Source organism: Gavialis gangeticus, unplaced genomic scaffold, assembly GCF_001723915.1.
Source record: "Gavialis gangeticus isolate Ggan-Ray unplaced genomic scaffold, GavGan_comp1, whole genome shotgun sequence".
Lineage (NCBI taxonomy): Eukaryota > Metazoa > Chordata > Crocodylia > Gavialidae > Gavialis > Gavialis gangeticus.
This window is the reverse complement of record NW_017729022.1, coordinates 159,341,217-159,366,622: the sequence shown is the minus strand read 5'-3', so window position 1 is coordinate 159,366,622 and position 25,406 is coordinate 159,341,217. Positions and strand designations below refer to the sequence as shown.

General features: G+C 41.3%; 1 protein-coding gene across 6 annotated transcripts in view; it reads right to left on the bottom strand.

Annotated features, from left to right (window-relative positions):
• Window positions 1-1,109: 1,109 nt before the first annotated feature.
• The window catches only part of TRERF1 (transcriptional regulating factor 1), a 105,544-nt gene continuing 81,247 nt past the window's right edge, over window positions 1,110-25,406 (bottom strand). For 5 of the 6 annotated variants that reach the window (XM_019516394.1, XM_019516396.1, XM_019516398.1 and 2 more), the window contains 10 exons: window positions 21,291-21,660; window positions 19,046-19,112; window positions 18,097-18,236; window positions 17,682-17,785; window positions 16,895-16,970; window positions 7,250-7,338; window positions 6,323-6,436; window positions 4,003-4,200; window positions 3,342-3,550; window positions 1,110-2,597 (listed from right to left, as the gene is read on the bottom strand). In XM_019516394.1, the coding sequence (XP_019371939.1) occupies window positions 2,285-2,597; window positions 3,342-3,550; window positions 4,003-4,200; window positions 6,323-6,436; window positions 7,250-7,338; window positions 16,895-16,970; window positions 17,682-17,785; window positions 18,097-18,236; window positions 19,046-19,112; window positions 21,291-21,660 (1,680 nt within the window). In that variant the 3' untranslated portion in view covers window positions 1,110-2,284. The remainder of the gene's footprint in view (window positions 2,598-3,341; window positions 3,551-4,002; window positions 4,201-6,322; window positions 6,437-7,249; window positions 7,339-16,894; window positions 16,971-17,681; window positions 17,786-18,096; window positions 18,237-19,045; window positions 19,113-21,290; window positions 21,661-25,406) is intronic. The other variant, XM_019516397.1, reaches the window with a different exon arrangement.

Here is a 25,406-nt window from a genome sequence, read left to right as displayed (position 1 = left end):
ATATTTTCACGTGCTAGAACAAAAGGCTCTGTAGAGGATCCCCCAGGATTTAATGCTCCATGGGTATAGAGACAATGGAATGGACTCACTCAAGTTTTGCTACCTTAGGGCCATAGAAGACAGTGCAAGTTACTGTGTACAAAGGCTCTGATTCTGCAGACACCCAGAACATGCACAGCTTTGAGTCAAAACTTGTAAGATACACAGCATATACAACATTTTACAGTATTTCTCTGCTTCAAAGCAGTTGGTTGAGCCTGGCTAGCATAGCTATATAGGAAGTCATGCCCGGGATAGGAAAGGGTGATGGTTGGCTGTGCAGAGACGGTGCTGCTGTTGGAGTGAAACCAGCAGCTTCTTCCACCCACTGGCAAAAAAGACAGAGGAACCTTTGTAACTTGAAGCTGCTGAGTGGATTCCACTCTCTTACTAGTGATTAGCAGAACATTCAACTGTTCAGATTTTGTCCCTCTTTGCTTTGATGGGGAGACTGTTCTTTACCCATAAACCTAGGGGTTCTGATTTGCAATGGCTTTGTACCTGTGTGGCCACGTACATCTGCACAAGATAACTAAAAAACCTTCCATTATTTATTTTGCCCAGTATAAATAGTTTTACTAACAGAAAAGAAGCAGGTGTGTTACCTCTTGCACTCTGGTTAAGAAGGCATTTGGGACCCCAGACAACTTGTCTGAAGTATTTCATTCTTTTGCCATGCTTATGTCAGAAAAAGAAAGGAACAGGAAGAATCTGAAATTTTTTTCATAAAGATGTTCTATAAAATTTCCAGTTCTGCTCTGCTGTGCACGATTCACAAGAGTATCAGTGTGCTGTTGAAGCCTTTATATTATTTACCGCATTTTATTCCAAGGAGAACTTCAAAAACTAGCCATTTTGTAAGGAAGGTCCATCGGTCAAATGTAAACTCTCCGTGAGCTGCCTAAACCTGCTTCTGGTTTAGGACTCAAGAATAAAACTCCATGAGTCCAGTAGTATGTCTCTATCGCAACAAATCAAGTCAAGTTAATCATCAATGGGGTTACAGAGAACTTGTGCGTAGAGCTGGGTTACACAGAGGTGTGAGGAAGACTGACAGCCTTGTCCCCTCATTTCTCCATAAACTTTATATAAACCTGATGAAATTAAAAGTGAATCCTCAAAAATGGCACAAGAATAACATTTCGGGCCTAGGAAGGATTTGGAAAAAACAAACACACAAACAACCCAACAAAACAAAATCCCGAACATGTCACTATTATTCAACAGCATCACTCAACCCATTCCCTCCGTGGGACAAGGGCATCTCCTGACATTGGCCCATAAACAAAAATCTACTTCTGCACTGTGTGCATGAAGTCATACCCCCCCAAGCCTCTGGAATGGCTATTCAACAGTGTGATTTATTGGCACAACAGGTTGCATCTCCAGTGCAGGCCAATTACAAAAGTAGAGCTCCTAATCCAGTGTTCCCTTCAGAGGATGAGATTCACGGTAGAATCACCATCATCTTTCTTCATTCCTTGGATTAGGTCATTCGGAAGCCCGAGGATCTCTCTTCTTTTTTTAAAACCCAGTTAAGTGGAATCTCCATATGTACAGTATACACATTACCTTTTGCAGGTACAGATAACAAGAACAGGTAAAAATTAAGGCAAGGTAGAACTGAAAATGTACAATGATATTCATGATGCAATCACACTTGTAATTACTTCAGATTTGGTCAGATTTTCTTTTTAGTTCCAAATAAAACCAGGACAAAAAGCTGAAGAATAATCAAGTCAGCATCTCCAAACATGACACTTACTGCTGGAAACTCACTGTACAATCCAGTGCAGACAACTATCCTGTCAGAAGTGCATGACAGCAGTTCTTACCTAGTAAAGGGTGCCAGAGTAAGAAGTGTAAATGAAACACATTCTTAGTAATGCTCAACTGAGAATAGGAGAAGAGAACTCTACAGAATTAAAGTTCTTCTGATAATAGGAAAGAAACAGTAATAGATATATAGACTTCTCTGTTATTAGTGGTTTTGAAAGATCTCAGTGAAACAGAACCCAGATAAAACACCTTATAAGAATCTTTGTGCTAATTATTTATTTTCCCCGAAACACAGATTGATTAAAAAAAGGGAAAAAAGCAGTTTTTCTAGGTCTGAACTAAAGAAATTATCAGTTTTTATACAGGTAGTTTAAAAAAAAAAAAATCAATGGAAAATAAACAGGTAGTTCAGATTTCTTGACTGATGCATCCAGGAGCTAGCTGTCTGCATGGGACAGCTCTGTATTTACAGCTCAGCATCATCCTGCAGTAGATCTGCATCTTCATCATCCAACAAGAGGTCAGCTTCCATGACTTCATTCTCTTCCATGACATTACCCAACTCCTGAACAACATCGTCATCAAGGTCCTCCACATGTTTAATCAAATCCATATGATCCAGAGGGATCATACCATGTCCAACTGGCCCAGTAGTTCTTGCAATAGTAGCGGCCATTTCTGTTGCAACAGCAGCTTTTTGAGCTTTTTGCCTTTGTTGTTCTTCCTGTTGTCTGTGAGTCTTCATATGAGCATTGCGACTTTTGATTTTGAAAAACACCCTAAAATTTCAAGGGAACATTTTATTGCCATTTCAAATTATATTTTGACTGTACTGAAAAATAAATAAATATGCCCTGCTTCATTGCCTTGAAACGTACGTTGGTAAAAAGAAATCTACGTTACCCCACTCTGAGGATTTCAGAGACTACTAATTAGGTTTTTACAGCCTACTAGTAATAAAGGCCTTACTATGTTTCACTTATTTAGGATGGTTATATGGTTCCTCTATTACTATACCATCTGAGCACTGCACACTCTGCATAGTATGTACTTGCATAACCCTTCTATATAGTAGAGATGTGTATTTACCTCTCTTTAAGAGGCAAGGAAATTCAGGCACCAGGAAACAAAGGCCAAAATCCACAAAGGATTTAGAAGTTTATGCTTTCTGGATCTGGACCTAAACGATTTGCTCAAGATCACCCTGGAGTCTGTGGTGAAACAGACAACACGAAGGCCAACACTGTCTCCCTCTCCTGGAATCAGGAGGCATAACCCTTGTATGTGGATGGAGCCAGAAGAGAGACTGAATGGGATAAGCAAATGACCAAGCTCCAAAATGTGATCCAAACCAGTCTCCCATGACTGACTAGGGTAGGAGTTTAGAAAGGGCACAGTTAATTGCCTACAAAGGAAACTCATGGTCCTTAAAAACAAACCTGGTGAATAAATTGCTATTTTTTTGAGGTTCTGTTTCTTCAAAATACAGGGGGAAAACAAGTAATAAAGCAGCATTTACTTACTTGCCACATTCTTTACAAGGAAAAATTGTTGTTGGGTCCGTCTCACCACTTGTTGTGCTGTGTGCAGGTGAGCTCTTAACTGAACCGTGTCCACTCTGTGTCCCAGATTTTTGCTTAGCGACTGAAACTGTACACCTTGTTTTTGTCATTGGATTGGTACCTCCGTGAATACGGGCATGGCCATTTAGTGCTTGTCTGGAGCTGAACACCTGATGGGGGAAAACAAACTTGAATTGCAACAGCAGCAAAGAAAGGAGACATGCATCAAATTTACATTTTGCTGATATATGTCAACAATACCACTGGTTAAAAATGACACATTTGACCAAATTCTACTCTCCAATATACTCCACTGAAGTTAAAAAAAATTCTCAGTTATTTCATTATTCCTTTAGCACACAAAATAATACCTAGCTCTTATTACATGAAGCTTTTCATGCATACATCTCAAAATGCTTTATACATAGGCTACATGTCATTGTGCCCATTCTACAGATGAGGAAACTGAGGCACAGATGAATGAAATGAATTTGCCCAACAACATCTAGCAGAGACCAGCGATGGGGGCAAAAACTGAATCCTGGTCTCGAGTTCCTACCTAATACCCTATCCACTGCACCAAACACCTCTCATATTGATAAAAGACAGCAAATACACGTACAGCACCACAGTTTGGCATTTCACAGATAAAAGAGGCTGCAGAAAGTGAGAGACTTTGAAGGGGTGGCAGGTCTATAGGTGCAAGTGGGATAGGTGGTGGTTCAGGGGATTTCTGTATTTCACTTTCCTCTTCTTTTACACATTTTCTGTCGTCTTCCACCTCTTCCTCATCCTCTAAAACCTCCTCTTCTCCACTTGTCTGAAATTAAAATTAAATTTAAGGAAAACTAAAAATGGGATCAAAGAATATTAAAAAAGCATAAGACAAGTGACAGCACAGAAACAGAGTGTGCCACCTAGCAATGTTTCATTTGCTGTAGTATTCTCACTTGCCCTGAACTGGATGTTTTGTGTGCGCTATATATGCAATAAAACCACAGCCACAAGGACAAATTGCAGCCCTTAAGAATTCTGTAATGTTGGCCAAGACTGCCTTCAGCTTTAAATATAAAATTATGTCCCACAGGCACTATGTATCTTCAAATGTGATGCTTCATCTTTATCTGGCTGGCAACATACAATATACTCCAATGAAGAGGTATGCTAATAATACTAGCCATTTAAGATTGCCTAAATACATGTAGTACAAGGTATATCATGCAGGACTTTTTTGCAAGCCCAGATAAACTGCTTTTCCAATGACACTTTCTATTAGACTAGAAAAATGTCTTGACTTCCTATACGCCATGGGTGTGCACACCCATAACAGTGGAACAAGTCCAAACTGTCAGAGACTGAGAACTGGTTCACAATTCTTGCAGGACAGGGTGAGGACACACAACTACTGAACCACTTCCACATGGCACTGACTGAGACTCAGTTCACAACTTTATGAAGTACTGCGGTTCCAACACCAGGGGGTAGGAGTAAGCACCCATCCCGGCCTGCCTTCTACCCATGCTTTAGGGATCCTAGGGGATGGGTGACCTGTGGCTGGGGGTGATTTTACTTTTGTGCTTCCCCTTCTCTCCTAAATGTGAATTCAGTAAATTTCAATAGCCTGCAATTAATCAAAGTCTGCAGTGTGTCCGCTGATCTGGGGGGAGGGAGAGGGAAGAGAGGCATGGGTGGGGCGTCAGGTGTTGGACCCACACTTTTTGGTTCGCAGGCATGGGTGGGGGCACGAAGAGGGGCTACAGCCAAGTAGGGAGCAAGGACACAGCTGGTTGGTAGAAAAGAAAGCTTTTATTGAACAAGCAGTGCAAGGGAGTTTGTTGATAAAACGTACCAACAAAAGGGAAAAAAAAAAGAGGGATGGAAGGATGCAGGGCAGCAGAGTTCTGGCTGTGTGCCAGAGCAGCCAGTAGTAACAGTGCGGGGACTAGGGTGAAGAACAATGAGATGTGGGATGCTTGGAGGATTAACCAGGCATGCCTCAGAATGCTTGGCATCCATGCATACCACTTCCCTTCCTTTTTTCGTGTCCTTGTGACAAGGTTTTTAGTAGGATTCACAGAATTGTTGGACTCTGACAGGTCATATCTCTGAACCAGTTCAAACGGTTCAAAATACCATATTGCTTGTATACCACATGCCCCCAAATAAGACATGCACCTTGTTTTTGAAAGGCAGAATGGTGGGATAGAGGGAGAGGAAGTTTTTCCCAGAGTCATGGCTGACTATGCATCAGCTCACTTACCCTCAGCCAGCTCACTCATTGGTTCAAGCAAAAGTTAGTGGTAAGCCTCTTTCAGCCAAAAGCTACTACCAATTCAGTAGAGGCAGTAAAAACTGCACTCCATCCTTTCTGCTTGCTGGCTCAGACAGCAGTAGCAGGTACTTTGGCACATCATTTCCATCATTCTAGCCTGGTGAAGAAAATCAAATTCCTCATACCCCAAAGACATGCAACCCAATTTTGGAGAGGTTTTTTTTTTTTAAATGGTGTGTGTTGTTTGAGAGTTAATACAGCAGTATTTGATTTCCATCCCACCCCCTGGTACCCTTTTGAACCATTACAGGTGACTAAACCAGTTTAACATGTTTGCATGTCTGTCCACCTTATATTTAAATCACATTTAAATTGTTCTAAGTGTTGTGTGCATCCATAACCCAAGAATTACAGTAGCAAGGTAAATGTGTACACACATGCATGCACACTGGGAAATTTGCAAAAGTTTTTCCTGTATCTGTGTTACTAACAGAAGTCAAGACAGGTTGTGCATGTTTTCAGACCAGAGTTAAGACACCACACTTGTAGCCTTAATTACATTTTAGTTTCCATCAATCAAGCTGCACTTGTATAAAAAAAAATAAAATCTCAGTGTAGATTTATAAGCTTTACCGGTGTTAGAGTTTATGGGGAGTTTTTTAAAGCTTACCAGGCATTCATCTCTCTTTTTTTCTAAACGTGTTCTGTGTTTCCGTCCCAGACGCATGATTTTCTTCCAAGTATAGTAGTATTCCACACACTGTGCAACTGTCTTAGACTTAACCTAGATCCAAGCGATAATAGCCCAGCATCAGTTTTATGAGCTTACTGACAGTAACGCATTATAAAAGGTTGAATTTTGTGTGCTATATTTAGGAAAAAATAGCAAAATGCAAAAAATATAGATAACCTGAACGCAACATATGACAGCTCAGTGTAATTTCTCTTTACTCCTAAGTAAACCACAGATTTGTTTAATATATTTGGATGAAACAAACTCCTGGGGGCTATTCCTAAATAAAGATTTCTATAAAAAAAACCAACCAACCAACCAAACAAAAAACAAGACACTACCGACTGACGGTATACGCTGATAACTTTGGAGAAAAAAATCTTAGAAGAATACTATAGCTGTACCCACCCGTTTTCCCCAACCAGAAAGCCATTAAAAAAGGCAGGGTATGCAGTGTTCAGGTTTACCTTACATAAAGCAAACATTTTTCAGCATGAAAAATGACAATTAAGGCACGCAATTCTGTCCCTCCAGATATGGCGGCCTCTCATGTTTCCTTTTTCTATGATGGAAAATAAAAAAAAAATACAGGCATCTCTCTAATTCTAATTGTGGCATTTTATCACCACTGTGACCTATGCTTTTTTAGTGCAAGAAAATCAGAATATGGAGACAAGAGTTTGGTGTCACATGGAATCTGGATACCTGGCTAACACACAGATTAATAGGTTAGGCCTAGTTCTTCAAGGTGCTAGGAGCTCTCACCTCTGCAGTGAGCGATCTTAACACTGGTGAGTGAAGAAAAGGATGTGGCTAACACGAAAACAATAGGTCGAAACTGGCAGAGAACAGAGGCTTTCTTACCATTTTCTGTACAAAAAGAAAATCTTTGCTGTAAATGGACAGTGCATCCTTAAAAAGCTTTCTTTCGGGTTTCGTCCACTTGTCAGATCCTAAAATAAATAAAAATACATTATAAACAGCTTGTCCAACTTTCAACATTTTTTTCCATATGGTATTCTAGCTGTTAGAACAGAGAACTAGGAGTTAGAACTGTTTGCTAATAATCCATGACAAGTGACAAATTAATTAGCTACTTAACCCCTCCTTGTCCACCTCCATCCACAAAATAGGGCTGATGCTTATGAACTACTTCATGAGAGTGCCATGCAACTGCAAAGTGCTTTCTGGTGCTTGAATGGAGTTGCTATATAGCTGCCAAGTGTTAGAAGTAGGCATTTGCTTTTCTAGATTAACTGCCTGTGAAAATATAACACTCCATCTCTGAGGATCAGTGTTTAATCTGGTGCAGACTGTAGAAAATAAGTCTGTGCTCTGATTTAGATCTTTAGTGAACAGGAGTACAATACCAGAAGCACAAAAACTGTTCTGCTGGCTCAAAGCAGTGTCCTGTCTATAAGACTACAGCACTTGAGCATCAGGAGAGGTAAGAAATCAGTCAAACACCAACTAAACCGTATGACAAGTTTCTTTCCAACTCTGACAATGCTTAGTTTGCTTTTATCACTGACTTTTCTCCGAGTTATGCTAAATTCTTGAATTCAGTATCATTGTGGTATTTATGCCAAGTGTATAAAACTAGCCTTATATCAATTTAAATGTATTAATTTTAAAATTTCTCGAAGTTATTGATTGTTCCTTAACTTCCTGTCTGACATCTCAATCTAGCAAACATTGGCTCAACTTTACTCATTGAAAAGAGCTGGGGTATGCATTTTGCCAGTCTTCAATGGTGAAGATATTAGCTTCTCTGCAATTTCATTATTCCTCTGCTCTCTGAAGGCATTTTGACTCTTGAGGATAAAGTGATATTAGCTATCTTTACTTAGATTTACACAAAAGCTTTTATATCAGCTTTGTAGAATGGCACTGACCTCAAATTCTTTGAGTTTTATTAACTCTTCTATTATTGGCCCAAGTGTCTTTTTCTGACTTGCTGCTTTATAAAAAAAACATGTCTCCCAGTGACTCTGTTGCTTACTATTTTCTCCTATTTGCATAACTCTGCCTTCATTTACATGTAATCCTTCCCTGGAACAGCCCATCATTTTAGTCTTTCCATGGACTTGCCTATACAGGAAATTAATTGGGATTAAGATAGGGTGTAAATTTAAACATCAATTTCTGAATTACACTAGTTTGGAGTAAGTCATTCTTGTTCTGGGAAAAAATATCCACAGTTGGGTGGACAGGAAAGAGGGGAAGAGGACTGCTGCCAAGAATACTGGCATAAGCACCCAAATAGAGAAGCCAATGATCTCTCTACATGACTATGGGACCAGTTTTTGTGCAAATCCCTCTGCACCTCACTTCATTCATCTGTTGAAGTCGAAACAACAACATTTGCACCACAGGAATATAAGGATGTGGAATTAAAGTGTATTCATTTTCTCAATCTTGGTATGAGAAATGTTCAAGTGTTATTATTGACAGAATATAAATTTTCCTTAATGTTATACCTTTTCCAAACCAAAATGATACAGAAGGACAAGATTCAATGTCCAGCAACCTGCCTGATTGATCATGCTTCTTCCAATAAACTACTACAATGAAATAAGACTTTATTTTATTGTACCCCTAAGGCAGATTCAAATTTTGCAGTTTCCTTGTAATTGCAGTGAATCAGCAAAGATCCTAACCCAAATATGAGTTTTAGGTTTAGCAGGAAACAGCCTAATTAACTACAATAAAATCTGTGTAGGAAACATTAAAGGAGAAAAGGTTGAATTTAAGTCTGGTTGCTAAAAAATTGATGTAGCTCTTTCTGGTGTAGGAGAAACAAAGATTGTGTATAGAAGGTTCTACCATGCAGCAGGAAAGATTTTGGACCTCAGAATATGAAACTATTTATCTGTTCAGGGATTTAATCTACATTCCACTGTATTTGCCACAGTGTGACCATATCATTGCACTGATTAAATAACAGTAAATCCTTTCTACAAACTCAGGGGCTCTGGGTCTGATTCATTACTTTCACTAGTTACACCAAAGAAAAATGTACAATATATATTGCATATTTAAATAGAGGCACAATATTTTGTAGAGTCTATCTTATCCTTCCTAAAGTGAAAGTAAGGTTGAGAAGTTCCACTGCCTAACTAAATAAAACCCCCCCTGCTGCAGTTCTCTCTAGGAGAGGCTACCTCTTCCCTAAAATTTCATCTTGAAGGCTGATAAAGACTAAGGAGAGAGGCTCTCTCTAAAATAAAGAAATCAGGATATGCTTGCTCAAATTCAGCAGAAGCTAAATTTAAGTACATCAGGAAGAACTGGAGGAGAGGAACTCTAGACTGACTGTAAGCAGTGCATGCAGCAAAGCCAAGAAGTTGTGGTCTTTTTAAAGTTTAAGAGACTCATACATGTTTGCTCAGGATGTCTATCAGCTCAGAATGTCCAATGTGTCTGGCAAATGAGCAAAGAGACTTCAAGTTTAAAACCTGCTTCCCTCATCAGCTTGACAGTGTCTGAGTTTGCTGACCTTCAAGTCATGCTTCAAAGACAACTGTTCATTCACTTGTGTGTGAAGGGTGTCCTGTGAGGGAGTGAGAGTCTATCTTGTTGTTTGAGGATTTTTTTTTCCTCGAGTCAGCACTGCATTTTACTTTGATCTAGTCCTGCTTTAATCTAAGTGCGTGTGCTCAGGGGCTGTGATGATTGAATTTTATATAGTGGAGAAAAAACCCGTTAATCCAAATGCCACTACATTTAATTAAACCAATTCTTGAAATAGAATGTCTTTGTACAATAAGAAATCTCTCTATGCCTACAATATCTGGTTGACATATCCCCATCAAATAAAACTACAACACAAGAGCTGTACATTGCTGAAGAGTGGTTATCAATATGAATTCTAACTTCAAGTTGTGCTGAAGAACTTTACAGAGTTATTTTGTATTTAACTGCTTTACTACAGTTTTAAGAGATTTAAGCCTGGTGCACTTTTGGTTCATCTTGTAGCATGATAACTCTGAAGTTCTGGTTCCTGTGTCCGCCTGAGAAATTCTGGTCCTTTCCCTCTATCTAGAAACCACACTGAGGACCACAGGTATAGTGGTGACATGGCAAGTGTCTTTCCTTGCATCCTGTGACTATGTTCTCTCTAAAATCTCTTACTTCTCCAACTGTACATTAGCTGTGTTTTTCAGAGGATCACAGAATCATAGAAAATTAGGGTTGGAAGGGACCTCAGGAAGTCATCTAGTCCAACCCCCTGCTTGAAGCAGAACCATCCCCAACTAGACAATTCCCTGCTAAGCCAAGCTATTCTTCCTGCACATCAGGATGGTTCATTCCTACACCTTCAGTAAGGTCTCTTTAAAATACAACCAGCAATCCTGAACTCCTCTCCTCCTCAGACTGGCCTCCCAGGGGATCCTGCCCATCAGTTCCCTGAGTGAGTCAAAGGCTGCTTTTCTGAAATGCAGGCTCCTTACTTTGCTGCTCTCCTTCCTTCCTTTCCTCAGGATCATGTACTCTATCATTTCATGGCCACTGCTGCCAAAGTTGCCATCCACTACTATATTCCCCACCAATTCTTCTCTGTAAGCAGTCAAGGCTTTATGGAGCCTGGGCCTTAAAACCTCCAAGGATGGAGATTCCACCTTCTCTTTAGGTAACCCATTCCAGTGCTTCACCACCCTCCTCGTGAGAAAAGTTTTCTTACTATACGACTTAAACCTCCCTTGCTGAAACTGTCATCTACCACCACAGAACAGTCCAGCTCCACCCTCTTTGGAACCAGCCTTCAGGTTGTTAAAGGCTGCTATCAAATCCCCTCAGTCCTCTCCTCTGCAGACTAATACCCAATTCCTTCAGCCTCTCCTTGGAAGTCATGTGCCCCAGGCCTCTAAAACATTTTCTTTGCTCTCTGCTGGATTCTCTCCAACGTGTCCACATCCTTTCTGTAGTGGGGGACCCAAAAATGAACACAGTACTCCAGATGTCACCTCTCCAGTGCAGAATAGAGTACTTCCCTTGATCTGCTGGCAATGCTCCTACTAATGTAGCCCAGTATGCTGTTAGGCTTCTTGGCTACAAGGGCACACTGTTGACTCATCCAGTTTATTGTCCACTGTAACCCCCAGGTCCCTTTCCTGCAGAGCTGCTGCTTAGCCAGTTGGTCCCTAGCCTGTACTGGTGCATGGGATTCTTCCATCCTAAGTGCAGGACTTTGCACTTGTCCTTGTTGAACCTCATGAGATTTATTTTGGCCCAGTCCTACCCTCCAGTATATCTACCACACCTCCCAGCTAGGTGACATCCACAAACTTGCTGAGGGTGCACTCCATCCCATCTGCCAGAACATTAATGAAGATATTGAACAAAACCAGCCCCAGGACCAACCCCTTGGGCACTCTACTTGATACTGGCTTCTAGGGAGACATTAACCCACTGACAATCCAGCCAGCTGTCTATCCACCTTACCGTCCATTCATCCAACCCATACTACCTCAGCTTGCTTGCAAGAATGCTGTGGGAAACCGTATCAATAGCCTGCTAAACTAAAGGTATATCAACATCCACTGCTTTCCCCGCATCCACAGAGCTAGTTATCTCATCATAGAAGGCAATCAGGTTGGTCAGGCATGACTTGCCCTTGCTGAATCCATGCTGACTGTTCCTAATCATCTTCTTCTCCTCCATGTGCTTAGAAATGGATTATTTGACAACCTGCTTCATGATTTTTTCAGGAACTGAGGTGAGGCTGACTGGTCTGCAGTTCCCTGGACCCTCCTTTTTCCCCTTTCTTAGATATGGGCACTATATTTGCTCTTTTCCAATTGCCCAGGACCTCCCCCGATTGCCATGGTTTATAGCAGACTCCCACCATAACATCACCTTTGTTGCTCTCCTCTCCTCTGCCTTAACCCAGAGACTTTCAACAGACCTATCTCCAGTTTCAAACTGGAGCTCTAAGCAATCATACAGGTCTTTTACATACACAACAACTTCTCCTCCTCCTCCTCTTCTGCTCTGCCTGTCCTTCCTGAACAGTTTGTACCCATCCATGACAGTGCTCCAGTCATGCAAGCTCTCTCACCAAGTGTCCTTTTCCTGTCTCCAACTTCCTGTATCTCTCACACACTCTTTCCTTGCTCTTTTCTCTTTCCGTTTGCCTCTGGAGAATCTCATCTGCACGCACAAATTCAGTTTCTGTTTCTGTGCTGGCAACTGACAGACGCATTCCTCTTTCCCAGACTAGTTTTTCTCCCCAGACTCAGTCTCTCAGACATTTTATAAATTTCAATCCATCAACTCACATGGCTAAAAAAGTCATTAATCCCCTTGTCCAAAGTGCTCCCTAATGCCTCCTTTCTTGGTGACCAAAAACAATCCCACCCTCCTGATGGTCATTCAGGCCCATACCCTTGGCATCATTTGCAATACAGCCCTCCAATTCCTCACTTTAAGGTTATGTTTACATTTTGCAGATTTTTTTTCTCATTGATACCTGTATGATACAGCCTTTGCTCATACAAAGAAGGGCAACAAAAATGATCAGGGGTATGGAGTAGCTGCCATACAAAGAAAGGCTAAAAAGGCTAGGGTTCTTCAGTTTGAAAAGAGAAGGCTGAGAGGGGAAACAGAGGCCTATAAAATAATACAGGGTATGGACCAACTGAAGATGAAACTATTATTTACCAAGTCCCAGAATACTAGAACTAGGGGCACTCACTCAAATTAGCATAAGACAGATTTAAAACAAGAGAAAGCCCTTTTTTTCCACAGCACAAAGTTAACTTGTGGACCTCATAACCACAAGTGGTTGTAGAGGCAGATAGTACAGCCAGGTTCAGAAAGGGACTAGACAAATTCATGGATGGTAGACTTAACAGCACTACTAAACAGAACACTCACGATGTACTGTCTGGCATCTCTGAACTAGAGACAGTGGATGCCGGGAGGGTATGATAGAATGGATCACTCTAGATAACCCTGTTCATGTGTTTTCTCTCTCAAACATCTGCTACTGCCATTGCTGGAGACAGGATACTGAGCTAGATGCACCATTGTTTGACCCAGTAAGTAGGGCACTTTCTTCTGCTATGTTCTTTCCTTCCAACCACATGGCTGAGATGCACCTTCTACGCTGTTGTCATCTTGCATCTTTATGACTGCAACCAGCTTTTTCCTGGCCCTGCAAATGCAGTCTTAGAATCACAGAAAAGTAGAACGAGAAGGAACCTGAGGACATCATCTAGTCCAAACCTTTGCCTAAAGCAGGATCATTCTTATCCGAACCACCCTAGATAAGTGTTTGTCTCATCTGTTCTTAAAACAAACAACCCTCTGGTGCATCTACAAGACACGATGCCCCAAAACAATCAGAAACCACTCCAACTTGTCACAGGTGAAGCAGTGCACTGTAAGGATATGAGTAGTTTGTTAAAATACCTTTGAAAGATCCAAGGAAGAGGACCATGCCTGCTACCCCTACAGTCCATACCAATCTGATTGTGGGGTAAAATTCCTTCCTGATCTTAATGTGACAATCAGTCTGACCCTGAGTGGAGGAGCAAGATCTTCTACCCAAGAACCTCAGGGCTTTTTAAGTCCCAGCTGGAGCACTGGCACACCTAATCAAACCTCTCCAGCCGGGGCTGCAGCCAACACCCAATACTGCTGAGGAAGGCAACAAAAACTCCTGACACCCATAGCATGTGGCAACCGGCAAAGTCAAGAAGCACAGGAAAACAAAACACTCTCCATTCTGCTCCACAACCTGGGGACTGCAAACAACTCCATGCATCAAAACACTTCTCCCCCCTTATCATCTCACTTCTTCATAAACTTATTTTATTCTTATTGGCTAACCAGGATTTCCCAAATACTGGGTGACCAAAAGCCAGTGCTGCACATATCCCTGGCAGTAATCATTTAGGAAAGTAGAGCCTTTTCCTACAACAAGAGTATCTTTTACACAAAGTAAATCACTGACAGTTTTTCCCTCTTTATTCCTCTGTGACAACGAGACTGCTTTTGAAACCATATGTGTTCTTGACAAGGTTAGATACTAAAAAGACATTGTGCTATCCTTTTTTCTCTACCAGGAAAAAACAAATCTCTTGTTATCAATCTTTCCTTGAAAGGAGAGAAGCTGCAACTCCTGTGCATCAACTGGCCTAAGGGAGAAAGGTGGAAAGCAGGAAGCTGCCTAGGGCTACCAGCAGCTTCCTGGCCAGTCTGCACTGCATCATCTACCATGTTTTACAGCAAGCAGGGACTGCTGTTGCAAATCAGAGATGTGTCCTGCTTCTTTTTTCCCTGGTATGCCCCTACTTTGGGGTAGTACTGGTGCTAGAGCTGGGTCTTGCAGCTTAAAAAGTCCCTCATGCCAGGAAAGTTCTCTCTTGGGTGGCTAGAGCTAATCTGTGGCTCACTGATCCATGTACGTGGTGCTTTGGTGCTGACAAGACACCAGAATATTGCCTACTGTATTTTGATTCTCCAACTAGTGAGAGATTCACGGTTTGCTTCTTTTTGAGTACAGGTTAGAAATGATGGTTACACTCAGACAGGCAACTGTCTCCTACATGCAGTCCTGTTTCTAGGAACAGTTGAGAAGCAAAGATATGAGACAGAGTCAGAAGAAACCCTGCCCTTTACTAAATTGTAAACGTGTAATCTTCAGTAACACCAGAGATCTAAATGGCCTACTGAAGGCCACGTTGTGTTTCAAAAAGTACTTTCAGACTCTGAACTAGAGGAAACTCCATTGTGTTTATTAAAGTATTAGTTCTAGATGTGTTTGTTTTGTTGCTGGATCTCAGCAGACACTGATTTTATGTGAAAGCAGTAGCTAGAGTAATAACTTAATCTGCACTTCACACTTCTTATGAAGAGACTGTAAGCAATCTAACATTTACTATGCATTACAACACCAGATGAAGAAAGTAAGACTGCACGGAGGGGGATACTGAGGTCTAAACAAACTAAGAGCCTAGCCCAAAGTTACACAGGGAGCAAATTGCATAACATAAATGACAAGAATTTCAAATCAGATCCACGCAGTAAGTTTTGTTTACAGAAAAATACTTTAGGATAGTTTGTGCCATTTAACTATTAAAGTAGAAAGTATAGAATATTACATAGAACTGCATTCATTTTTTCCCCTGTATTTCAATACAATAGGATAGGGGTGCTCAATCTCTGCCCTGCAGGCCAAATGAAGCCATGGAATGGTGGGGGAGCAAAGACCATTAATACTGCCACCCTCCCATGCTGCCAAATTCCAATGTCCTCTCCCACCACACAGCCAGACTGAAGCTGAGGCATACCCCCTTACCTCAGCATAGCTGAACAGTGGCTGGGCCATGCCCTGTCCCCTCCATGCAGCTGAATTGGAGCTGGGTTGCCCTTTGCCCCCCTCTAAGCAGTTGGATAGGCCCTGCTGCACCTACCCAGACACTAGATGGGAGGCCACCAGCTGGATCTGGCACTGCACATTCAGCCTGCCAGGGAAAAAGATTGAGCACCACTACCATAGGGCAGGCAATCAGAGATTTAGGGCTGAAAGTAACCTCCAGTGGTCACCTAGTTCAACCCTTTGCTTGAAGCAGGATCATCCCTATCAAAATCACCCTTTACTTTCTTTACCCAAATCCTTTGCTTAACCTTTTGGCAAAACTATACAATCAACCCTAACACAAAACTGAAGACAAACACCTTAACCTCCCACAGGTAGAGTAGTGGGACCATGGAAGATGTAAAGGTTGTTAATATATGCTCAAGGAAGAAGACCACCTCCCCTGCTAGAGAGGAAGTCAACCCCCCCTACCCCCGCTGCTAGAATTTTACCCCATGGTTGGGGTACGGACTACTTTCTGACCCTAAATATGGCAGTCAGCCCGATCCTGAGCAGAGGAGCAAGAACTGCTAGCCAGGAACCTTTAGGTTTAAATCCCAGCACCACTGACACACCCAAATGAAAGCCCCCAGCCTTGGCTGCAGCCAATGCCCACTGCCTCCGAAGAAGCCTTTAAAAAAAAGACGCTGACATGTAGCAGCAGGGGTAAAAAATTCCCTCCTGGCCCCATGCATCCATCAAGATTGTATGTGTGTTTTGTTACTTCAGTGGAGAGTTTTGGATTTGACTCTGTGGCAGAAATCAGCTTAAGAAATTACAGGTATCAGTATTAAACAAAACAATCAAAAAGTTAAAAAAGGGGAAAAGGATTTTTGTAGGTGCTATCTTTTATTCGACCAATTGTGTCATTAAGATAGGCTTATCAATCAATATTAAATAAAGAGGAGGATTCTTGGTTAATCTGGCTGTCGTTAAAAATGGTCCCTTTTTTTTTTTTTTAAGTAGATGACAAGGATAATACTGGGAGGAAAGAGACCGGTGGGGGGAGGGAAGGGAGCAGAAATTCATCATTATTTTAAAAAGAGTAAGGAAAATAAGTAAAGAAAATGATTTTACCCAAAATCATGGTGTGCCTATCCTGGGTTCTTTGTACCTTAATACATACTTGTATAGAAACTTACCAGCATAGTGGTAATTTGCCAAAGGATGACACTTCATTCTTTCTTGCTTCTTCAAAAGGAGCATCTCTAGAGTAGCCTACATAAGATGAACATGGCAGTCAGAATTAAAATTCCTAATTCATTCCTACATATAACTCTGCTCAGAACAAGCAAAGCAAGCATTCCAGTGTGAGGCACAACACAATATCAGTTGTTTTTCTATTTCTTAATATTGAACATGTCTTTAAATTACAAGTCCCAGTTGGGCTGCATCTGCTGTAAGAATTCAGCCATGCAATCCAATAATGCTGGCAAGAGTGAGGTATTGTTTGGGGATAGAGGATATTATTTGGGAGTGGGGGAATCCCACCAGTCCCCCAAAGCAAAAACATATCCCAAAACACTTTCAAATGGCTTGAAATTATCTGGCTGTGCACACAGATAATAAATTATATTATACTCAGTTTGGAGTGTGACTTTCTCTATTTGTCTGCATCACAGTGGTCACCACAGGGCACTACCACCTCCAAACTGCTGCATTCATTAAGTGCCCTACCTACATGACAACAATGGGCAATAAGTAATACAAAAACCCTCTAAAAGAGCACTAACTTGAAATTTTTATCTATTCGCAAAGAAAGGAAGGGACCATTTCCAGAACATATGGCCCCTATTTATGCTATCACTATCATACAATCAAAAAGCATTTTTACCTATTGCAAAATCTAAATCCATTTGATAGAACTTGATTCCCAAATTATAGAGATTAAAAAGAAAACAAATTTATTTCTTCAGCTTCTTTTCTTACCATAACATCTCCTTTGGCCTCAAAGAGAGAGTGTAAAGCATACTCTGAATTAGTTCCTCCACCAGGTAACACACTTGAACAACACATATTTAAGAGGGTGTCCACTGTCAGAAACAAATAAAAACAATACTGTTAAATAGTGTTACATTACCCTGATAGCCAGAACTGAGGATTTGATGAACCCAGTTCCAAATACAAAATAGAAGGTTCTCATTCCAAATTAAGGCAACTGAAACGCACACTGCACTTTTCTATTTCTCAAATGTATCAATTAAAATGGATCAAATGTTAAAATATTTGTAACCTTTTCAAGTTAAACAATATAATATGCAAATAAAAAAAGTGGCAGATGTCCCCCTTTTCCCCCTCAGAGAGAGTGATCTGAATAAAGATTTCAGTCATCAAAATATAGTACCTTTTTGTTGGAAGCCTTTATTTTCCAGTTCTGGCCATGGCTTCCAAACTAAAGTTGCCTTGTGCATGTCTTTCTCTATTAATGATCCATCTTGTAAATCAGGGATATCAGCCTGGAATCGTGACCCAATATTGATTCGTCTGTAAAAAAAAGATTTAAGAAGCTCTTGGCTACAAAACTGACAAAGAAAACAAGTTATCTTTTCATCGTGCGAAACAAAGTACAAATTGTGTCAGGGCATTTTATACAATCCCATATTAAGTCAATCTGGAACTCTTCATCTTGAGGAAAAGGAGGCTGCGAGGGGACCTGGTAGCAGCTTACTGCTACACTAGGGGAGTACATCAAGGGCTCGGTGAGCAGCTGTTCACCAGGACACCCAAGGGGAAAACCAACAGTAATGGCCACAAACCCCTGGAAGATTGGACAGAGTAGCCTTACTGAAAAGGATGAGAGATAACACATGCAACTGCTGTATATAACTGGCTGGATGCAGGTAGTTATGCCTCCTTATCCTATAGGGGATGATACATTTCCAGAGAGGACAAGAAGAGATAATGCCTGTGCTGTCCCCTGAGCATTCCACCAGACATGGAAGTAGAGTTGAACATCTTTCTAGTGCATGAGGTCTACTACTGAATAAGCATGCTTCCTGACTCTCCTCATCCCAGTTAGCTCCAGCAGCCTGTCAGAGCTTTCCGCACCGTAAGAGCAGTTGTGGCTTTTTATTCTACCACAACTTCATTTCTGAAAGCTTTTCTGCCCTTAGTAACCCCAACCAGTATTTCGAGGACCCTGAGGACATCCAACCCAATATGATCCTCAGGCAGCCAGGCAGTACGAGTATCACCTTCATTGTTTAAAATACAACAGATCATGTTCTCTGAGACAGGGTGAATTGACTGAACAAGAGTGCAAAGTGGCAATATACTGGTAACATTTTTCTTACGGTTCTATGTCAACAGTCTGTTCTCCAGGCCCTGGAGTCACTGGAACATTGTTTCCATCAATACTATCTGAAATAAAAATGGAGGGGTTGATTTTCTACGGTTAGAATATTTCATACACACAAAATCAGTGCTGATATTCTATGGACACCTGCTACATGCCATCCTTCTGCTACTGTTGAACAGAAATCAGTGATATATGTGATGTATCTAGCTGCATGCATGGACCACTTGACCTGAAAGCATCAGCTACCTTACAAACTCAAGTGCATTGCATCTGGGCTTGCATGGCATTTTCAGGAGCAGCTGACAGAGGTAAAAGAATATACTTAAAAATATTTCCTGTAAGTAATGCTTATCCTGCTCTCACTGATCTGAAACAAAGGATCAACAAGACATGCCCCATCAGTCAAACACATTGTATAGCATTTTTATAATGCTTCAAATTCTCTACTATTAAAATATTACTCCTACCTTCCCAGTAATGATTACAATATGGACACTAGTTGCATGCATTTCATCACATTTCCTTCTCAAATCCACTAGGTTTCCTGCTCTAAAACCATTTACCTGGATCCAGTCCAATCCCTTTACCTGGCTCCAGGACAAGCCACATCTTCTGCTGGTAACTACACCTGTTGGTAACTACTGCAGCACAGAATTACCCTTGCTGGCTTCTCTTTCCACCTGCTGACTGTGCTGACTGACCTTGTTTGGTTATACATGTTAGCTTTGGCCTTCCATTCTCATGTGCCAAGCATACCTCCTCCTCCTCCACCTCCTTCCCCCCTCGAAAAAAATTTCTATCAGTCTATCCTGCTTTCTTTTTCTCATCATTAATCTCCACAAACTCCCTTACCTGACCTATTGTCCAGTGACTTACTTAATTTAAATTGCAAGCTCTACGGGTCTAGGAGCATGTATTGTTTAGAACATGTGACTGTTATTAAAGCATTAATAAATCAGTGAAATGAAACAAAAATTACTAAAGATCAAACCAAAGCAAAGCATCACAAATTTATTCTCTGGAGAGGCTTAGGATCAGGTTTTAATGATGTTACAATACTACAAAAAGCTTCAATAGTCCATAGACCACTTTCTACTAGAACAGAGGCAGACGATACCAAGTTTTGATCATCTATCTTATAGAAAGGCAGGAAGAAGGAAAGAGGTATCAGGACTAGACACCAGGACTAGAAGACATAACAAAGGGGCAATCTCATTTATCAATGTTTCTTGCATGAAAAACTTCATGAATAACCCCATGAATAACCCTTGAGCCCCTAACCAGGTCATCTTCCTCCCATCTCAGTGGGCTCCACTCTAGTAACCAACAAGGCATTCCTTTGAATATGGTGTACTACACTTAAATGCATACTACATTAATGCTTCAGGGATGTATTTGGTAGCCGTGCTGGTCTGAGGCAAAAAGAAATGCAACCTCTTAGTTGGTCTAATAAAAGGCATCATCTCTGAACCAAGAGTGCTAGAGTTTTGTATGACTACATTAATGCATACATTTACTTAACTACATAACATAATGCCAGCCTCAATTTGTTGCTTGTATTTTACATCAGAGCCCTTTTACTGGCATGGGCCAGAGTTTGCAATCTAGCCATTGCTGCAGGCTGCAAAATTGCTGCCCCTCCAAATATCCAGCTTCCTGTAAATTGACTTGCTTCAGATTCCCTGCCCCTCTACAGTGAAAATAAGCCCAGGCAGGGTAGTACAGCAGGTTCCACAAAGGGAAGAAGATACGTGGCACAGTGCAGCTTCATGCCAATCTCCAGGGCTGGACTGGACCTCTGCAGGCCAGATCAAATCTCTCTGTGGACCACATACAGCCTTCAGGCCACAGGGTATGGATCCCTGGCTCATGCTGTAACAAACAGTCCAGAGGTCTGTTCTTAAAGTGTACATGTACTCTGACTTTTCTATCTGGCCCTCTCTTTTAGTTACACTACCCTGTCCGTTTTATATCTGAACCACACCCTTATGACCTCTAAGCAAGACGCATAGCTGACTGAAACAGACTTTGCTGAACTGGAAAAATAGCACGTGTGTGCATGCATGTGCATGTAGTAGGTGTGTAAGTGGGTGCACATATGCATACAGGCGTGTACATGATATTTTTCCAGGCTGATTATCCCAAAGGAAAAACCACACATAGGGCACATTGTAATAGCATTTTATACAGTCTGCAAGTTTGGGTTCAGAAAAAATGATACAGTAGATAAAAATACTTACTAGATCGACACAGGAAGACCCGCGGAGTGGGTGTCAGAGGCGTGAGTGGCAATTGGGGATGAGATGCACCATGAGACGAGGTGATAACACTGCTGAAGAGACCGGATCCTTGCCGTACTGGGCTAAGCATAGGAGGTGGAGTGTAAGGAGGAAGCTCATGTGTCCTGTCTAGCAGATGGTCTCCTAGGATGCGGGGAGAGCGTAGTTGACTTTGATAGAGTGTAGCACCCGAGTAGGATGCAGGGAAGTTGAAGGAAGGAGGAGGTATGAAGAGCGGTTCAGGCCTATGTCGATATTTTTTCTTGTCCTGCAGGGGTTTGAAGTTTTCTTCCAATTTTGAAGCACTTGGAGGAGGCTTTTTGTCGACTTCCTAAATGAAAACATATACCATTCCAATATTTAGTGACTACGTATCTGGATTACATTATATACAACCCCTGAGCTGCAAGGCAGTAGTAACAGAAAAATATGCCCTCAGATGGTTGCCGAGGTGATGAAAAAACACCATCAAACTGGTAATAGGTGGCAGTCTTACTGGTCCTCATAGCAAGGAGATCAGGAATGGAAAGATAGAGAGACTGAATTATGCTTTGACCTTCAGAAGTGATGTTTCCTGGTCAAGGCAGGACTGTGAAATAACTGGCTTGATCTTGAAAACAGGTGTGCATTTGTCATTGCCAATTGTTGGTGGCTAAGGAGACGTCTTGATTCTCCAAGGCTGTCAATGTGGAAATTTTCACCAGCCCTACCTTTGCATGTGCTGGTAATGTTCAGTTACACTGAATTATATTACCCCATCCTCCCACCACAGTCTATAGCAATTAGAAAATGTATAGAAAATGTTTCCCAGTACACTTATGTGACTTTTGTAAGGGGGGAGTGTGGTGCACATTAAAGCTCAGTGAAATAACTGCACCAGTTTCAGGAGCAAGAGAGAAAGAAAAATGTAATAAATTAAAATTCTTTCCCTCTTATCACCACATTCCCATCTGCTGGGTGTAATCCAGCTGCAAGGAATCTTGTGCTTAATTCTTTCCTCCTTTCTTGGCAAGAAAAATGGTAGCAAATGACAATGGGGGAAATACAAGCACTGTGTATTGCAATTACAGTATTTGGAGATTAAAATCATTTAACGTTATGCCACCAGAATCTGAGAAAAGTGACAACTGGAGTTTTGAAAGGGAGGAACCCAGATTTCTGTGCCAATGGTTAAATAGTTCTATAAGAACATAAGACAGTGGATATGCTTATTTTAAATACATTGCTTGCAAGAGCTTAGGTTCTAAATTTCATTTATTACAACTTGGAGGGGAAGAAAAATTTTTAAATTGAGAAGCCTATCCCAGAATTTCTGTATCATCTGGTTAACATTACAGCATTATATAAAAGTAAATTATTACTTCGCATGTTTAGACAATATATCTTAACACCCTGGGTGGTTCTTGAGAATCATATTCGCCCAATAAAAGCTATGTTAAAAGAACATTAACACTGTCACCCTTTTCCCCTTATGTTAATGCATTCCAGCTTGTGGAAATGCTTTCTATTACAGAGGTCCTGTTCCCTCCATTGGATCATGTCTATATTCTCTTGTTGTTTGTTTTATTTTGTGGGAAAAAAAAAGACATTTTTGTAGAGGATTATGTGAAAACATTAAAAACAATGAATATCACAAGTGACAGAATCTGTCATGACTGTGAACATTTAATATTCAAAGAGGACAAAAAGAAGGGGAAGTGGAAAACACTGCAGGAGTCAGAATAAGAATGTTAAATTAACTATTTCTTCCTTTTTATTTTTCAAAAAGGAGACAGTATCAGCCAGCAGCCAATGGTCTTCTCATCCTATGGAAGTTTTTGAAAAGGTTTAAAAATTTTTTTCTAATTCCGAAGTGGACAAAACCAAGATCTTTTGAAGCTCTTTTGTGAAAAAGCTATGAAGTGAGCTCTACCCCAGAACATTTTAATGGTCTTTATCTGAAATATGGGAAACTTGGGTTCAAATACCTGTTCTGGTGGTTTAGATCAACACATGTTGGTTATTCTGGAGAGAACCTCTCTCGCTCTGTCCTGTTGAGGCTGTTCCACTCAGTGGTATTTTGGTCTCGCATATCCCAGCTAAGCAGTATTATGCAAAGTCTACAGAGCCAGTTTCTCTGGCACAATGAATACTGTATTTACTTGCATACAACACAATCCCAAATATAATACACACCTTGTTTTCGAAAGGCAGAATGAAAAAAAGCAGGGACAGAGTCTAATTTTCAGTTAACTCTCTTTCTTGCTTAACTAAAGGTGACATAACTAGCTGCTCCTGAAGACTGGTCTTTGCGAGTGGATCTATGGTTTTGAAGGCAGCGAGAGTCTCCAAAGCTGTGAAACAGGAGGCAGAGACTGGGAGCAACTAGCAGACTGTAAAATTGTCCTAAGACAGTTTAGCTTGATTAGTGGAAAAAGAGATGATTATTAACACCTGTGGAGTAAACAATGAGCCATTAAGGCAACTAACTCTTTCAGCTACTTGAATAGTAATGTTACAGCTACTGCACAGTAGATCAGGAATCAAAGCAGGGTGCTTCAATCCTGGTCAGAAAAGCAGCTTCCCCTCTTAATACACATACCCTTAATACAGTGGGGGTGGTGAATATGAAAGTAGTATTTCATTTTCTACATTAATTAGGATAGCTACAACAGAAGAAAATGGAGAGAGGCGCTGCTAGAACAGTTAGGAGGCTGATGGGTAGGACATTCACCCAGCCCTTGAAATTTAGGTTCAAAGGTGCTATTCCGAATAGGGCAGAGAAGGGACTTGAACCTTATTCAGTACAACTTTTGGGCATGGGACAGGGAGTCTCTTGAATACATGCATTGGAAGTGCAAGCCAAAAAAACAAGTAAAGAGCAAGTAAACTGTTGCCTGTCTACCCCTCATTGGTCTCCACCTGAGAGGTGCCCCTCTCCCCTGATTTGCTGCACGCTGCACAAAGTCTGCATGTGCCACTGGTGGCATACCTGCCTCAGGTTGGCCACTCCTGAGCTATACCATATGGCACTTATGAAATATTAAATATGTCCCTGATGTTCAGGGCCCCAGAGCTCAGAAATGGCTCTCTAGTTCCCTGAAGCACTTGAGTCCAATTCACAGGTGCACAATGGGTGTGTTCTCACGTATCCCAAAAAAACACCACATGTCTAATTGCTGGGACACAAGTGAATGAAATAATGGGCATCCCTCCAACCATGCCTTGCTGTTGTGGGCTCTTTAGTTTCATTTGGTATTTATATATATTTTTTAATGAATTCTATAAATCCTGGTCTTGCAAACCACAAGAGACATGATTAAAGCAAATCAGCTACTGTTCTTTAAAATTAACAAAAATCTGTTTATGCAATCACTTACTGGGACAATTTCCTTCCCAGAGCATTGGACAACCACTCCCTAGCACTTGGATATGCTCCCACTACTGTTGCTTGTAGAATCACCTGGGGTGCTGGTATAAATTCTGTGCGCCCAACTATACATGCATAATTTGCTTGTGCAAGAGACAGGACCATACGCATATACTGGCTGACTGAATCTACCACTGGCCAGTTAGATGTCTAAATGATCTTTCTTAGAACCGGATTCTATTCCAACTTCTGTCCTCAAAGATGCCCAATTAAAATACTTACCAGAATCCAAGACAACTTCAAATATAAAACAGCCCCCTAATAATTAGATTTTATACATGAAAAATCTCAACAAATTGTAATTTTCCATGTATAGGATCTCATTATTGGAGTCGCCTTAATTGCCTTCATTTCATACCCTCCACCATTGCAGGGGGAAAAGCAATGGCAGAAGAACAAGTGACAGGGAAAGCAGCAGCAAGGGGACAGGGCAGAGTACCCCTAGCCCCTGCCCCTCCTGCCCCCTGCATTGCTTGCTCCCACAGTACTTACATCCCCCTCCACCACCTGCCTCCTCTGCTGCTTGTTCCTTCCTCCCAGTTACTTGCAGCAGCTCTGCTTTCAGTTCTGGCCCATGGGACCATGCACACAGCGGCTCCAGCCCCAGCCTGGTAGCCGCCAACACTAGCCCCTGGCCCAAGTTGGGATCAGACACAGAGCAGCTCCCC